The following is an 18320-nucleotide window of genomic DNA, read 5'->3' as shown; positions in this document are numbered from 1 at the left end:
TAGAATCTCTTCTTTAGCTCAGGGGCAGAGCCAGATCTTGGGAGTGACATTCACACTAACACACATGCACAGAGACACACACACACACCAGGAACTCACAATGATACACACAGAAACACATACTAACACACTCATCCAGAGAATCACACCAATACAACCAGACAATCACACTAACGCAACCAGGCACATTTACTGACTGACACTAACACACATGCACAGAGACACACACACCCGGGAACTTACATTGACACACACAGAAACATACTAACACATTCATCCAGAGAATCACACCAACACAACCAGGGACTCAACACTAACACGCACAGCCACATTTATTCACTGACACTAACACACATGCACAGAGACACATACACATACCGGGAACTCACAATGATACACACAGAAACACATACTAACACGCTCATCCAGAGAATCACACCAATACAACCAGGGACTCAACGCTAACACACACAGCCACATTTATTCACTGACACTAACACACATGCACAGAGACACACACACTAACGTACCGACACACACACACACACACAGAAACTCACACTGACACATACTAACACATAGAGAATCCCACCAACACAACCAGGCACTCAACACTAACACACACACAGCCAATCACACTAACTAACATACACAAACAGAAAAAAACTCTACAGCGTAGGTTGGAGCAGGGTCTGCAGAGGGGAATTTAGTTCTGTGTCACATTGCCGTAAAGTACCTGTAGTTTGTACCGATTGGAAACATTGTAGGATGTTTTGTTGATCGCCGGGTACTGGAGTTCCATCGAGGTTTCAGATACATTGGAAGGATATTGATTTGAAAACGATACCATATGTTTCTTTTTAAATGAATTGTTGGGTTTAAGAACTGTTGAAGCATAAGATACGTTTGTAATGCAGATGCTTACAGTTGGAAGCTGATGTTGCCGTTCTTTGGTGGTTAACACAAATGTACTAATAATTATTTAATTTGTGTGCATTTGGTAACGTGTTGTGTACGACATATTCATGGCACTTTTATACATTTTCCTTTTTTGCCGTTATTGAATTGTTGCGCGTTAGCTGCCATTGAAGGTATTTAAAGAGATGGCGCTCACGTAGGTTGATTACCCTAATGATTTACCCTCCAGCTTTTGGAACAGTCACAGTCCATCCACTCCATTAATACAGGACACACGTGTTGGCAGCCATGTTTCCTCAAGTTGCACGCTGTATGTTCCAGGTGGTCGAGCCAACGTATGGGACAGGTATAAAGCTTTCCTTCAATCTAAGATGAGCCCAAGGACATGGGCAGACTAGAAAGGTTCTTATCTGTCATCAAATACAATTTGACAAGACCATTACTTGCTGGGGACTAGAGGGGCAATGTGTATCCCACGATAAGTGATACCAGCAGAGACCCACTCTTAGCAGGGGCACTTTACATGTTGCCAGTGCCAGGGGTGAGCCCTACCTACGGCCACAGAATTCGATGACAGGTAAGAACCACGTGGCCCATCTATCCTGGCCATTTTTACTGCTGTAAAGAACCCCAACCTTATTAGGTTCTTGGTCTTGTATTATACTCAGTATAGACTAATGTCTATCCCACACATTAGTAAAAAAACAAATATTTCAGCCACTGCCTATATAGTAAAGCAGCAATTCAAACAACACTGTGTAGAAGGGGAAAGACTGGTATTGTGTTACATCATTTGGAAGAGGGGAGTTCCAGTGTAGTGAAAGGACAATGAAAATATTTTCATAAAAACAAACAAAAAAATTAAACATAGAAGGTAGGAGGTTTTTTTTTAATGTTTAAACACGACACAATATTAAATCAAGACTTCCAGACCAGGTATGTTATTCTCTGAAAGACAAGCAGAAGTTTAGGGAAATGGTGTAGGGTGAAAACTACACCACAGGATTGCTTTACATTTGCCCTCAAGGTACAAGGATGTTAAATATTAATCTTTAATTTCATGAATATCTTGCGACGCAAAACAAAGCTCTGCTGTATGGAACTGCCAAGCACCTTTAGCTGTAACCCAACGTATGGCTCAGCCCAGCTCGTTAGGAAGGGGGTGCCAGCCGGACAAAAATGGCTAAAGGTCCCTTTTCCCCATCCTAGTTTTGCTTTGCAAGGGTGCGTGTCGGGATATTTCCTTATCTCACAGATGAGTCCAGCTCAGCAAACTGAGCTCAGGGTCTGGCTTAGCTTAGTCTCGACTTGTGCCATGTTACCAGTCAGCTTGACCCCCACCACTCGCAGTAACAGATGTAGTTTTTATCAGCTTTATTTAAGGATCCAAAACACATGGGAATGTTAGGGTAAAAGTTTTAACTCAATAATGAGCCAGTGTTTATTTCATAACATATATTTCCATCAGTCCATGGCATCATACAAAGTCATTGATAAGCTGTAGCTCAAAAACCTGGAGATGCTCCTTTAGCTTTTCTCTTACGTCAGACTGCGCCCGTCTTTCCCGTACGTTCTCCTGCTGCAAAGCGGAAATTCGCAACCGTAGCCGCTGTTCTCGACGCCTGCATGCCTCGAGCTGTCTCTGTACTTTTCCTAATGCTTCCAGGGCAGCTTCAGCTCTCCTTTTCCACAGCAGAGCGTTCCCCACATGGTAACTGTGTTCATTTTGAATGTAAGCACCGGGGGGCTGCGGGAGGCGCATCATATATACAGAAGGAGAAATCGGCCGAGGTGGTTCCCCTTCTTTTTCTCCGGAAGCGGCTGCTTGTGTGTCTAATGGCATATCGGAGACCATCTCCACTCTCGCGTGAGATAACTCCAAGCTGCTGCCTGAAAGGGGGTCATTTATGACTGAGGCAACCTCCATATCTTCTAGAGTGGCCTCTGGGTGCATTTGATGGTCAACTGTGGTCGCAACAGTTCCTTCAGCTGGAGCCGTGTCAGGTGGAACATCAATGTTCTCAGGGCAGAGTCCATGAAAGTTTACAAGATCAGCCGCAGGGACACTATCATACCGCCTGTCATCAAAACAGGAGGCATCCGATGGTTCTGCATTTTCCATCACGGAGGTGTCACTAGTTAGTGGAACAAAGCTATAAGACCAAAACAATAAAGATAGAAAACATTAGAATTATATTATAAAGGATTAGAAAAACTACAAAGAAAATAATAAGCAATAAACATTTAACATATTTTCACAGAATTTCAATAAGAAGAAAAAAAAGAGCAAAGGGCATTTCTAAGCACCTGGAAGACGACACTTGGAGCTACTCCTACGATCAGACGTCCTGGCTGTACCGCTGTGCCGGCAGTTACATTGAATTACGGACATAGACATGTCCCACGGCGTCTTCCACGGATGAACTCGGCCCACTATAGCCAACTATTTTAATTGTAAGATTCTACTTTTTTGTTATAATTCTATAAAGTTTATCGTCTTAACTTTTGTCTCCATCCCCTTCATTTTCTTGTGAGATCCAATTCGTAACCCCTACTGGAGGGTTGATTTTGTTACTGCTGGATCCGTTGCAAGGGGTTGTCTGTGGCTACAAATTTGAGCAGAAATTGCTCTATCAAATTAAGGGGGCATTATACCGGTATTATTCATATATTCTATTTCTAAAAATGACTACACTATACATGTTTTTTTCTGTTTTATTTTTTACCTCCTTGCCTGAGAGTCTGAAAATCTGAAAAAAAATTTGGGACGTATCAGATTTTATTTCTTCACTTCTTAGGAATAGCTTTTTAATTCTAAATTCCGACTTACTGTAAAATACACTGTTGAATATAATTGATTAATACTTAAAGACTATTTTACTGGCATTATACCATGATAAGCCCTTTAGGCTTAAAAACATTTGGTTGTAAGTACATACCATGCATTGTTGCAAATGTCGGGTAATATAAATGATACAGGACCTGTGGTCGGAGACACTGTTTACAGTAGCATTGATACCATGTAGATTTGGCAATATTTTAAAGCCATGGGGGAGGGGGTCGGAAAAAATTTAAATTTTCAGAAAAATTGAAAACAAATGTAGAATGGAGTAGCTTCACAAATGTAACATTATATTGTTACACTGGGAACATGAAATGCAGTGTATATGAAAGCATCATGCTTGAAATAAACGTACAGCTTATTCAGTAAATAATAAACTAAATTTGCTTTTTAAAACTTTATTTTTTTTTTGTTGCAAATGGAACAACAAGGTTTGTATACGTTAAGAACATTTCAACTACACATGAGAACAGGTACCCCCCCCTTTCACATTCAACAAAAAACATGAAGAAACCATCTACACAAAAAAACAAAAGAACTTCTCTAATCTTCCTACATGAATTGGACTGGGAGAGCGATCACAATCGCCCAATCAGATTTGTACTTTGGCACCAATCGCAAATGAAAAAGTTAAGTAACTGGCATTATTTGTGCCAGTCGGATGTGGACACTTTACATAAAGCTCTTCATTTGATATAGTTTGAATGTCATTAACATATTATTTATCATTGTAAAAGAAGATATTCCACACTCCATTTTGTTTCAATTTTTCCGAAAAAAATAAAAAAATGGGCTTTGGGGAAAAGACGGAAAAAAAAAAACTAACCTACAAATGCATCTCTAACTCAAATGTCCATTACAAAAAAGATTTTCGACATAATTATCATCCTATTCACTCTATCCCCAGTACAGCGGGCTTTATTCTCTGGTAGATGCATATAGCACAGCGAGTAATAAACTGGAATTCCGATGAGTAAATGAAAGACTGCACTTCAAGAAATATACTTGTCCAGACTCACTGTTTCCGCTTTCCTTTAGATTTTGCATTCTTTGTTTTTCTTTTCTGGGCTTCAGGTTTTGTTGCCCTTCGAAGTTTTGTTGAAGGCAAAAATATCGTTGGAACAGCATCTTCCTTCAGACGATGGTAACCACTATGAAACATATTAAAACAAAAAAAAAGTTTTGTAATATGTGTTTATGGTTAAAAGGAAGAACTATTATTATCCAAGGCATACAGTGACACTAACCTCATTCCAACAGCTTCAAAGCAGCTTTTTTCGAAGTGATTGGAACAGAAGTAGACGTAATCTGAAGATGGATCCCAAAGACCATTCCCACTGGGGTCTGTCCTCTGGCAGTTTGCAATCCAGAGGTTTCGACGAGGATCGTCTTTCCTTGGCAGCCTTTAAGTAAAAGAATGTCCTCCATTAGATTTGGGGTTTTATTTTATACAAACTTTACAATGTTATATCCCTAATCTGAATAAAGAATAGCAGGATAACAATAGTCCATATGGCAGGTTAACAAAAATATGAATGATACATTGATTGATTGTGTACCATGGGTTTAAGAAAGGGTGTATCTGATGGACTAAAATAAAGTATCATAATCTTGTTAAAAATAGACTGATTGTACAACAGAAAGTCAGTGTTTCTAAAGTAGTGTAATTTTCATCCATAGCCCATCTCCAGCTCCCACTGACTGATGCACTAAATCAAGCCAGCAGTCTAGCTGATTAACCTAATTACGATGAACATTTTTTTTTCAGCGTCGGCCGGTTTTTCTCAGCTGTTAACTGCGTGTGACTTTTTCTGAGATCTATTTCAATAATTCTCTGTCTGCATTTATGCATCTCACAGAATTTCCAATTCCATGTTTCTTTAGAACCTGTGATCTCTCTCAATGTGGAAGAAACACTATTCAATAAGTTCACAGTCACTTTACAACTGGCCATGTACAAGCACTCCAAATGTTAATGTCCCATAGTCTCTGCCTCATCATCAACATACAGCTACTATAATGTCAAATTAAGTTTACAGGCCCATTCCTCCGTAATGCCCCATGAATAACAACACAACAAAAATATTCTAACAGCAGCAGGGTGCACCACGAAAAAAAGAATCTAACCTGTGGAAGGAAATGTTGTTGCTTCTCGTTTGTCTTGAGTCTCTGGTAGTGCAGCCAAGGGCAGAACAGTGCCGAGGCATCTAAAATTCAAGGCAAGAGTTATTCAACTACGCAATTATAGGTTTGCAAACTACATTTCTTAAACACAACACTTACAAGCATATATCTGCCGAGCTCTTTCAACTGATTTTATATTTTTACAAATTTGCAACTTGGGTGTAAATGGGTAAATAAAAACAAGAAAAGGTGGGCATGTTATGAAAGCTTTGGTATGAAAGCTTTGTTTAATACTGAAGATTAAAGGGTTACCCAAGTGATCGTATAACTTTAACGTATATGATAGCTGCCTGAACCCTTTACATTGTTATGGTATTCTGCAGAATCTCAATGGTGACACGTCCACTTGTATGTAATATGCACAAACACATTCCTGACCCAATACTACTATTCTGGCTTGTCAACAAAAAATGTTGCATTTCTATAAATCTTAAATCGAGTTCTATTACCTTAGAACAGGCAGGTGGGGAAAATATGGCAGGCACGGCAGTGTCTCTCAGTCGGACAGTTTGTCCTGTCCGATCAAACTGCTTATCATGAAAATGTTGGGAGCAAAGCGAGCTGTGAACCGAGGGAGTCCACTCGCTTCCAGTAGCTGCATGCGAAAGGGAAACAGCAGTCACCCAGAGCTGCCTCCGACCTTCTTCCTTTGGAAACCTAGACAACGAAGATCAGCCATGTTTTAAAAAGTAACCCGCATCAGTATGATTACAGATCTGGTTTTATTTAGTCACGTAACACAAATAATCAGCTCACTGTACACCACGTCGAAATACCTGTGGAATGTTATGCCTTTGCGTCTGCTCAACGGGGTCTGGCGGTTGACACAATTAGCAGCCGAACATGATCGCACCATTTCGATCTTCTAAGATGTGGATCTTGACTGAAATGACAAACACACACAAAAAATTACACAACGGGCCCATTAGTAAAAAATAAAATAAAAATAAACCATCAATTTTAAAATATAATAAACTGTGAATAATAAAATATGATACACACTTTGATCAAATATAAAATATTAAATATATATCCATAAAGTCTTTGATAGACCTGCCAGCAGTTTAAATATATCTGTGCGTTCCCACATAGCCAGCTGCCAAGAAATAATTCCTTTCCCTTTATCACTAGGTACTTGGGATATTTATGATTTAATGGTTTTGTAAACCAAAAGATAACAGATCTGCTGTCCTTCAGCACCGTGTAGGCTTGGGCAAAATAAATTATGAACCAACCGAAGGGTAGGAAATACTCTATTTGGCTTTAAAATTTTATTTAGCTAAATATATATAAAATATTACAGGACAAATAGGTAAAGCAACTGCATGAACCATGATATGTTTTTTGATACGTGGGAGATCTGGCTGGCCTTGGATTAGAAACTATTTGGTTTCACAGGGCTGGAAACCTCTTACACTCCAGCTGTTGTGGACTACCACTCCCATGATGCTCAGTCGTAGTCCACCCCTGGCTGTGCCCCTCGGTTGCCCTTCCTTGTTACATCTGCCGCTACTCTTATCGATAGCTGGTGTATACATGGGCCATGTTGTGACGGATGGGGGCACCGTTAGCTCGATACGACCCGTGAGCCTGGTATGTAAACAGTCACCGTGTGGGAAAGCGCTACAGAATGCGAGAGCTCCCTCCCCGTGTATATAATGCAGCAATAACCGTGCACTGTACCTGGCCGGTGGGTACACACAGACAGCCCCAGCCCTCAGAGCCAGGGGCTCATCTCTCTCCACAAAATCCCATCCTCACTCCGTAAACTTCTCGTCTATCAAACTCATACAGAACGTCCCATTTCCCGTCTAGCGCAGCGTCACTGGGGACTACTGCCACCTGCCGGCGGGAGGACTGCACACATCAGGCAGGGGCAATCGAGGTTGCTCTCTGAGATCGATTATACAGGCATACAGGTTCAGTGGCTGTAAGAATCAGGTGAGCTGTCGGGGTATTTTGTAGTCTGACATTAAAGGCGCGAGTTTGTTCTTGTCTTCAGCAGACTGATCTATGCTAAAGACTCTTAGGGACCCCCCACCTCCCCTTTACATAATGTAGAACATCTGGCTGTCTAGCTGCCAATATCATGGTGGTTTAATGCTTAACCAGCCACAAGGGGTGAATACCATGGGTATGGATGAAAATTACAATGTCTTGCACATGCACCGATGTCACCTGGTACCGGCTGTGAAAGTAAACAGGCAGCATTTCCACGAACGTGTGGCAAAAGTCAGTAAGAACACAGTAAAAGAAAAGTAACTTTGGCTAAAAAGAAGCTGGCGCTACTCCCCGGGCACATTTGTCCCTAAATAGCATCACGATGGTAGACCGGGTCACTGAGCACGGTTACCCGCTAAATCAAAAATCTCAGATACTACATACACCTGCAAACAGCGCCAAAACATCTGTTCCCTTTCAGGGACTAGCGCTGGCTTCTATTTTTTGGCCAAGGTTACTGCTCTTTCCCTGTGCTATTACTGGCTGTTATTATTATTCGCCACACATTCACCTCTGAAGGCGAAACGCGTCAGACGACTTGTCAGCCGGTGGAACGCAGTGCTGCTTTTAAAGTTATTTTTTTAATAGTATTTGTAAATTATTTCAACCGTACGTTAATAATTTGTATTGTATTTGCGTTTGTCTCTTTCTCACCATCACGGGGCATTGTTCACTGATAGCAGATGGCTGCGGTTCTTATCCTTTGTTCAGTCTTTCTCCTTCTTCCTGGCGCTGGGTTATACCGGATTTCTTATGACATCACTTTAAATAGTCAATTATTTCCACGGTCTATCATTGTAACAGCGCTACGGAATCAGCTGGCGCTATATATTTGTTATGTAATGATTAACCCTTCTGTGACTTGTATGTGTGTTCTGAAGAATTTCTGATGTGGTCACCCTACTACTAAGTTGTCAAACCTCATCAGATCATGGGCAGTAAATAAAGCAATGTCACCCAAAACTAATAATATGTGGTGCAGCTGACATACTGCTGGTACTGGTCCTTTCTCTACAGGTCCTGGTCACGGTTTCTTTGTCTTCCATCGTTACTAACTTACTTCACACAGCCTGTTGCTTTGCCAGCGATTTAATTCACTACTGTCTTGTCTAGCAATAAAGTTATTTCCCTACAGGGGCGGGGTTACCAAAGGCGCCGCGCATGCGCTTTGCGACAGCCTTCCTTCGCTTCTCTGATGTCTTTCGTTTCCGGGGAGCAGAGGCTGCTATTGACAAGAACAACCGGAAGTGAAGAGTAGTGGTTCCCGACAGGTCCTGGCGGCTGGCTGTGTGCTTCCTCCCTTCACCCAAAGGAAGCGGGGACGGGACCGATAGAGGATTGAGGCGAGAGTGAGGTCGGTAAACGCGCTCCTTTGAGAATGAAAGAAATATACGTTGAGGTGTATATGCTTAATGTGTATAATGTATAGGGGGCCAGGAGCTATATCGTATAGGACTAATGAAGCGCTCACAGTTTACATAATAAGGGCGGGCGTATAACGTTAAATCGAGCTGATATTAGACGTAAACATGCTTAGGATGAGAAGGCCTTGAATCGATGCGTTATACATATTAATGGATGCGACTGGGTGTTCCCAGACATGCAGTGTCTGGGAAGCTGCTATACGCAGGGTTACAGGTAGCTGCTTACTGCAACACCATACAGTGTTTTGCATTAAGCCTCGCGGTATTTAAAGGGTTAAAACCATGTTTATGAAGTTTTTATGTATTTCATTTATTTAAAAGCATTCACTAAATCTCAGTGCCGGGTATAATTTTAAATACATTTTGGGCTTTATGTATAGTATTGAGACTGTTGTGTTTTATGCAGGTTGTGTGTTGATGTGCCATCCTCAGGAGGTAAGATTTAGGAGTAACTGTTTAAACAAGGGTTAACAGTCCAAGGATCCAAAGAATTTCAGTGCTGAGGCGCAGTTTAGTAAACTTTTTAATGAGAGGCATTTGCGCAATACATCAGTTTTTCTTCTCGAGTGAGTGGATGAAAGTCATTTATCTTTTTTTTTTCTTTTTTAATAAAAAAAATCTAGTTTGTTTTACAAGCATTTAAAAATGAAAATTCAGTTAAGTTATATCTCTGTTATAATCAACATTTCATACTGTGGGAGAATTCTGGCATGGGGCCATTGATTAAATAATGAAGGTATGTTAAATGTAGCTTAAGGCAGCTTAAATGTAATCGCATGTCTGCACTGGTACAATCCACATTCTATTCCTTCTCGTTCTGAACATACATTGATGTTTCAGGTTATTGTCATACTAATCATATTAGAAACATCTATGATTTTAGGGGTATTTGTCTTTTGAGTGACGCTCCAAATTTCTTTTTCACCCTGTAGGAGATTATACAACTGGAACAATGGTTGATGCCGTGCATTATATCCACTTACAGAACTTCAGCAAGTCTCTCTTGGAGACGCTTAATGCACAGCGCTTGGGTGGCCATTTTTGTGATGTAACTGTACACATTCACGATGCAACTTTGCGAGCTCACCGCTGTGTTTTGGCAGCCGGTAGCCCCTTTTTTCACGACAAGCTCCTCCTGGGTTACTCGGAGATTGAGGTTCCACCAGTGGTACCCACCCAAGTTGTCCAACAATTGGTGGAATTTATGTACAGCGGCTCCCTGGTTGTTGCCCAGTCTGAGGCTTTACAAATCTTGACAGCAGCCAGCATACTACAGATCAAAACGGTCATAGATGAGTGCACACAAATAATATCTCAGAGCAGGTCTAAACAAGGGACCATTGCTGGTGCTATGCCATCCTGTGGATCACAAGGCAGGTCATCCATTAGCAAACTACAAGACCAATCAGCCAAGAATATGGATTGTTCTTCGGGAATAGGTCTAAGAGAGTCTGGTAGTATCCCTTCTGCTTTGAGAAATGAAATGGCTATCGTTTCTCAAATGGGGGCTGTCGGTGAAGCACCCAAGTTAATGTGTGCCTCAGAAATACGGTACAAATTACGGGACATGTTGTCTTCTCAGCAGCGACAGTTGCCTGAAGCGAGGGAGATAACCGTGTCCGATGTTGAGCCGGTACCAGAGAGTGACGCTCTGCAACCAACATACTTGCCACAGTCAGAGGCTCCACAGACCTGTCACAGCCGCAAGCAGCGTCAACCAGTCCGCCTTCAGCTTTCTGACTCTGCACCTGTGATAATCAAAGATGAAGAGGAGGATGAGGAGGAAGGTGAGTGCAGTGGAAGAGAAGGAGGAGACGATGAGGAGAAGAGTGCTGCTTACAGTGAGTGCAGTGGAGGTTTTCCCAGCTGTGGGGAAAATGAGAAAGAAAGAAGTCCAGATAATAAAGCTTGTGTGGAGACCGTGGACCGAAAAGACTCTTCTGGCCAAATCGTGGAATTTACTGCCGAGGGACCGGATTTCTTTACTAACCAGGATGTATTCTCTGAAACGTTTATCCCGCCTTGGCAGAACGAAGAGAATATTTCTGAAGGAGCTCGTGAGAACACGTTGGAGAATACAACGGAAAAATTTCGAACGGACTGCAGCTTAGATGGTTCAAGCCTACGAAATTTGGCCGTGGTTGCAAGTTCAGATTTTAAATCAAGCCCCCCATTTAATGCTCGAATGTCTGAATCCAGGGGTCTTCCTTTTGTGACTTCAATTGTCCCTAGAGAAATTAAAAATAATTCCGTCTCTGCAGCGGTCGCAACAAGCACCTCGAGTATCTTCCAGTTTCACTTGACGCACCCCAACCACGTTCAGACTAACGTCACACAGGGTTTTTTTAGCGTCCAACAAGAAGGATCTGCAAACGTTGTGCAACTCAACTCTAATTTGCTGCCGGGGACTGTACAAAGCGAATCGCCCCAGAGACCCGGCCCGTCGCGTAACCCAGAACCTTCCTACGTCTGCAGCCATTGTCAGAAAACCTTCAGCTCTAGAAAGAACTATACCAAACACATGTTTATCCATTCAGGTACGATATAAACCTTTCATGGGGATATAAATACTTCATTAACTTTAATATGTAGGTCATAGTCTTCATCTTTAATTACGCCTTTTTATATTGTATTTGAATTTTGGTAAAACACCGGCATTGACCTTTTAAGATACCCTGTCTTCTTGGGTTTTTCAAGTGGTGCATTGAGCTCGACAAGGGGTCGGACGTTGTGGTTTTCTAGAAGAGGTCACTCAGGTTCTAGAAGACTATATCTTCCATATACATCGTTTAGAAAATGCCCAAAAACCTGATCTGAAATTTCAGTTGCAAATAATTGTTGCCGCGTACAAACAGGATGCGGTTTGTTTGTTTTTTTAATTTATTTTATTTAACATTTAAACAAAACATTCCAGTTTAGAAATCAATCAACTTTTTAATATTTGCTACTATGTCTCAAGTTTATTTTGGAGCCTTAATATGTTGCAGGAATTATATTAAGTCTCCTGAGTTCTGTGCTCGCTGGGTACTGGGTAAAGGTAAAGGCGGATAGCTAGACAATGATGTCTGTGTATTAGGCAGAAGTGAGGCCAAGTTCGCCGTCTTTATCTGTTGATGGTTTAAGGTTTCATTTAATTTTAGAACATCGTATTTAGAAAATAGTTTAGATTCCAGTGCATTACTCTGGAATAGAAGGAACAGCAGGACTGCCTTATATAGCATGTTTGTATGAGTTGTTATTATTACTGCGGTTAATTTGGTTTGTGAGCAGTTTACTTCAAGGACAGTATTTGCATTAGTATAGTCAGGTTTCCCATGTGTTGCTATGTACTGTATATAAAGATGAACGCAGTAATGTACAATGTAAATAAGCCCGGTATCTGTCGTTCTGTATTTAGAATTGGATTTACTATAATATACTTGTTGAAATGATTCGGATATTATTGGCTGCTGATTTCAGTTTCCTAGAATTTTCGGGACAAATATTACCTTGTCATAAAAAAAGTTACTGCTGCTCCTATATGTTTAAGAATTGTACAAGTCTAATGACGTGTTCAGTAATAGAATAACAGTGTCTCCTTTAAGTGGCTTTTCTTTAAATGATATTAATGATTTAATGATTTAAAACGAGGAGGCTTAGATCTAATTTTAAGGCCATTTTTACTTTACCTGAAGAGTGGTGGATAAGTGGAACAGCCTCCCAGCAGAAGTGATATGGGGTAATACGGAGAGGGAAACTAAACATGCATGGGATAGACTTATGACTCCTAGGACGAGACCAACGACTGATTAAAGTTTGGGTCCCTACATGAGGAAGCATGGGCTGAATATCTGCCATCAAATTCTATGTTTACCATGTATTCGTGTAAAATAGAGGTCTTCAGAAGCTGAACGAGGAATAGTCAAAGCCGGTCCCTCTAGCTACAGAATCACAAATCCCGTAGTTGTAATTTCAGGCTTGAAGATCTATAATTTCCATATCTCTGGCCTCCGGTTTAGAGGATTCTTGCAGCGAGAGTGAATTCTTTGACTCTGGCCTCATATCAGCATCTAGCAGGACAGACCTGATGACGGCGGCACAAATACCGCCAACTTCTTTCCTTCTTGCGGTCTTTCGGCTTTACTAGTATGAAGCCTCCCAGTAACATCTTGGAGTAATGACCCTCGCCCCGTATAGTCGGGACAAATTAACTTTAACGTCTTAGTTAAAACAACCTGCGTATTGTTGTGATGTAAGCGCAGTAGAAAACGTGGAGCGAATTAAACTGAAACAAGTACCTAGGCTGCGGACGTGCTTATGTTACTGAATTATTTTACGTTCTGTGGACTAGAATAAACACCGCTTCCCTCTAACCATAGCAAAGCTATAACGGTGTAAACGGCTCTGTTCCAGTGCATTGCTCGGCTTAAAATAGAATAGGATTTTTTTTTCTGTTGGACTTAACGTTGCGAATCTCGGCAGTATAAATATTTCCACTGTTTTGCTCCCGCTAGCTAAAAATCAACTTTCATTTACATGTCATTGTTCTCCTCTTCCCCAGGCTTCTTTATATTTGTGTTTATTTTTTTTTCTGCTTTATTTTTTTATTTGAAGGAAAAACAAAAAAAAAAACGGCCTGAGTAGGTATTTGGGTTGTGTATGCTGCTTAGTGTTTATACATTCCTTTGTTTTTCTATAAGTTAAAGCAAACAAACATTGTTTACATTAAACAGCTTAAAGGGACAGGCATTCCGCATTGTTGTTTTCCCCAAAACTTTGTTTAATGTATACAGTCAACAAGGCATATTTACAGAATTGCAGATGACATTTGACCAAGAACCGGTGCAAAGCCACGTAGGTCGCCCGCCTTCTGTCCAGCACCCTCAGGCAGGGTTAGCTCGGCAAAAGTGACTTATTAAATGTCAAAACTACCAATTACCCCAAAAATACACAATAATCCCAGCACTATCTGGGTGTAAAATAAGCCAGTTGGGATGTGGAAATAAACATATTAAGGTTTTGGGGAAAGTATTGAGGGGAGATGTAATAGAAACATTTAAATACACAAAGGGATTTAACAAAGTAAAGGAGGAAAGTTTATTTCGGTGGAGAAATGTTAAAACAGGAGGCCATAACCCAAAACCAGCGAGTCAAATATTAGGATGTAATGCAAAGAGGTTTACTGAGGGGGTAGAGACTGTAAAGACCTTTTTAATCAGAGTTTGTAGAGGCCGATACACTGAGGGACCCAAACATCCATAGTATATAACATAGGGCTCCTGGATGTACGGAGAGACCAAGGACTGATTAAGGTCTGGGTCTTTCCATCAGGAAAAAGGGTCAGACTACGTGAGGGGAATGGGTCTTATCGACCATCAAATTCTATGTTTCTGCGTTAAATATCAGTGGTAAAAATAGACCAAGTTCGCGACTCCTGTCTCCTGAAATGTCGTCCCAAAATATAAACTAAGCACTAGGTCTGTACCCTGTTATTCCGGATCATCGGTGGCAACTTCTCTTGCTCATATTGTACCGCGCCACTGCTGCTTGGTTGGCGTAAAGTTCGTTCCTGTATGGGATGAGCGATACGGCTAAAATGATCACTTTACAGCTGCCCGTTTAACCCTTTTTTCTCCCTTCTGCCTGCAGGCGAGAAGCCTCATCAGTGCAGCATCTGTTGGCGATCCTTTTCCTTACGAGATTACCTGCTCAAGCATATGGTCACTCACACAGGCGTGCGCGCTTTCCAGTGCTCGATCTGCTGCAAGCGCTTCACCCAGAAGAGCTCTCTGAACGTCCACATGCGCACCCACCGCCCGGAGCGTTTCCAGTGCTGCTTCTGCAATAAGTACTTTTCACACCGCACTCTTCTGGAAAGACACATTGCTACTCATACAGCATGAGCACCAGTGTTTTCCTTTTCATCTTGGCGTAAGCAATAACACTAAATGTCGCCAGAAGTGTCGCCCGCCGCCACTTTGCCGAATTGGCATTTAAGGGGTGGGGAAAAAAGCATGATAAAGAAGTGGGTCGTCTGTTTATTCACCCATTTTATACAAAGACGTTTCTTTTTAACCTGCAGTATTGTGTCCTTGAGATACTTGTCTTTTTGTTACAGTACAAAGTGCGCTGCATGTGAAGGTTTCCAGAAGTCATATAATCTAGCGTAGCGAAGCAGAAACTTAAGTGTATCATAAGAACACGGTGGAGCGTTGATCATTTAGCATGATCTGTTTGGTTTGTGGTCCGGTGTTTATTGTCAAAATAAGTCCTTGTTTGTAGTGCAAAGCACTTGCGCATAGGAAACTCTAGCTTTGTGTTTACAAAGGTGAACCTGGGGCATCGGTTCCAAACCTTCAAAGCAAGACTGGTGGATCTGCATTCCATGGGAAAGAAAAGAAAAAAAAAAACCATATATCTTCTACCGTCTCGTCCAGAAGTCTCACTTATTGCATCATTTGCATGAAGCTCAAGTTGGGACTTTGGTATCAAGAAGAAAGAGTTTCACTGGAGTCCATGGAAGAGAAGTCTGTTAAACGTACCTGTAAATTCCAGACCAGTCTGGGCAATTCTAGACCTACTTAAGAATTAGCCTTTAAAATGAACAAGAATATGACTTACTGACTTTTAACGTGGGTCCTGATGGTCTAACGGTGCATTTTTGTTGTGTTGGGACCACGATATCCACAGCTGATAGGTAGAATACGTCAAGTATTGTACAGTTGTGACCATTAACGCAGAAGTTTCCGATAATGACCTGCCGTGTTTATTAATCCCCAGGTGTTTTTGCCCAAAGCTGCTAATAATTTCCACCTATTTCATTTGTATCACTTTTAACATATTTAACAAAAAAAAATTGCTTCCCTCCCTAAATACCAAAGAATTAGCACTGTGTAATTTGGTCTTTTGAAGAACTCATCCAGAAGAAATTTGAACACATTCTGCATGCGTTGCAGAACTTTCTGTCAGTCAAGGAGTTATTTTTGCTAAAAAAAGTACATTCTTTTGTTCCTCAAACCAAAGAACATCATGGTGTGATTGGCTAAAATGCCGTTAACATGGATTAATATGTTGCTCCGGGACACTGGCCAAAAATAATGTTTTAGGTGCAACCATTTTGGTTGTAATTAGTGTCCTGGCATTTGTTGAGAGATAAGAAAGGGTTTATTCACTAAAAAGTGAGATGATGAGAAATCTTACCTTGCCATATTAGCCATGTAGTACGGTCTAGTCTTCTCTTTAGAAAGGGCCAAGTTGTCCTAACGTAATGCATAGTTAAAGGGACACCCCGGTGCTCAATGTACCCCCACAAAAGAAGAACGCTTATAAAAGTACATTGCGTGGTATTATAATATGTATTATTTAGCTGAAAGTAAAAAAAGGCATTTACTTTTTGAAGAAGCTGCAGCACACCGTCCCCTTCGTTGTCTGATTGTCGGGTTATTATAATTATTGTTTTATATAGCGCCATCAAATTCCGTAGCGCTGTACAATGGGTAGATAGGACATAACAAGTAGTATGTAACATAACAAATTGACTAACAGAGACAACCGACAACCACTGGCAGGAAAGCAATACCATTGAACACAATGGGAGAATGTTCTGTGCATGCACGTGGGGGTCTCCTGGGATCTCTTGCGCGTACCAAAGGTGAAGCTGTCTGGAGATGACTATAACCACGTATGTACAATGGCGAGGAGGAAAAGAGGGGTAGGGCACAGTTGAAATGCATAGGGGTTACGCCTATAAGTCCCTCCATGTATTAAATGGAGGGAGGGTTATTAATTTAAAGTCTTATCTATTGAAGTAAATATGATGGCTGGAGTGTCCCTTTAATGCAATCAGATGGGATTTTGCATCTGTCCAAAAACCTAAATACATTTGACGGCCTCTAGAAGGCAGCCGGTACAGAATTTCAGATAGTAGTTTATACCGCCCCCCAATGAACATTGGCAATAATATAATTTTGTTTTATCCGTCTGTCTTGTTGCTTTTAAACCTTAATTATCGGGCCTTGTAAATATTGTATTTAACCATCTTATAAGCAAAAGTTTTTGAATTTGTATTTATAAATGTGTGTGGTTTGCTGGCAACATGACACTAATATAGAGTGTTTGCTATAATGTCACCTGCTTTATAATTGTTTTACTTTTGGATGTATTTATAAATGATAACAAGTTGAAAGTTCGATACGTTTCATATTATATTTTAATTCTATTTATTTTTGTATATCAGATTCATTTTCTGGCCATTTTTTTTTTTGGTCCTCTCTCACCGCATTCAAGCAACATTGCGCTGCAGCGTTTTACTGAATAGCCCTTTTAACAGAAAAAGAAAAATACACTTTCTATAACAGATAAGTCTTAATATAACACGTTATATATGAAAACAACTTGTGAATTAAACTGTATTTCGTCCGGTTTATAGGAGCTTCAAACCAAGCTCATTGCGAATACAGGAAGAATAAAATTGTTTAAATTTTTCTCAATATTCTTTTTCGATATATTTCACTGACATGCAAATTTAGAGGTTCTCCATTGTTGTGGATCATTTGCATATTGGGCTGCATGACTGGATCACAAGCAACTAGATTTCCCCTTATTCTAGCTCTTTGTACCCCCTGTCACTGACAAAGGCTAATGTATGGGAAATCATATCAAAATGTTTAGTTACATATTCCGGTGGAACCCATAAATGTAGATGTGATTGTACGTTATGGTTGTGTATATGTCATCCAGGGGCATAGAACCAAGTTTCCCCAACGTTTCGTATGTTAATTGTTTATCAACGAGGTACACCTTACATCTATAACCAGCGGGAACCGTAGTCCTCACTTCTCTTGTGTCGATCTGCCCTTAACATATATTTAATATAATTCATATTACTCATTAAATAATGTAGCCGTTTCTCTGAACAGGGTTAGCGTGTGTTGCATGTACAATAGCTGTTTAAAAAAAAATCCGGAGAAACA

At 40.7% G+C, this 18320-nt stretch overlaps 2 protein-coding genes across 3 annotated transcripts; one reads left to right on the top strand and one right to left on the bottom strand.

Moving 5' to 3' along the window:
* Positions 1-1779: 1779 nt before the first annotated feature.
* On the bottom strand, positions 1780-7744 carry THAP7 (THAP domain containing 7). 2 transcript variants are annotated; one of them, XM_053452252.1, is made up of 8 exons: positions 7628-7744; positions 6721-6827; positions 6394-6601; positions 5888-5967; positions 5008-5163; positions 4780-4911; positions 3645-3668; positions 1780-3071 (listed from the first exon to the last, which is right to left on the bottom strand). In XM_053452252.1, exons 2-8 carry the CDS (start codon positions 6798-6800, stop codon positions 2396-2398), a joined length of 1356 nt encoding a protein of 451 aa, XP_053308227.1. In that variant the 5' UTR covers positions 6801-6827; positions 7628-7744; the 3' UTR covers positions 1780-2395. The 2 variants fall into 2 exon arrangements, with proteins under 2 accessions (XP_053308227.1, XP_053308228.1); XM_053452253.1 differs by lacking the exon at positions 3645-3668.
* A 1501-nt stretch (positions 7745-9245) lies between these two features.
* Positions 9246-15734, top strand: ZBTB45 (zinc finger and BTB domain containing 45). The gene is made up of 3 exons (XM_053452290.1): positions 9246-9299; positions 10302-11906; positions 14998-15734. The coding sequence occupies exons 2-3, from the start codon at positions 10322-10324 to the stop codon at positions 15249-15251; spliced, it is 1839 nt and encodes a 612-aa protein (XP_053308265.1). The 5' UTR covers positions 9246-9299; positions 10302-10321; the 3' UTR covers positions 15252-15734.
* The last annotated feature ends 2586 nt before the right edge of the window (positions 15735-18320 follow it).

The sequence above is a fragment of the Spea bombifrons genome, chromosome 12 (genome assembly GCF_027358695.1).
Source record: "Spea bombifrons isolate aSpeBom1 chromosome 12, aSpeBom1.2.pri, whole genome shotgun sequence".
Taxonomy (NCBI): Eukaryota; Metazoa; Chordata; class Amphibia; order Anura; family Pelobatidae; genus Spea; species Spea bombifrons.
Note: the sequence above shows the minus strand (reverse complement) of the source record. Positions and strands in the feature narration are given on the sequence as shown.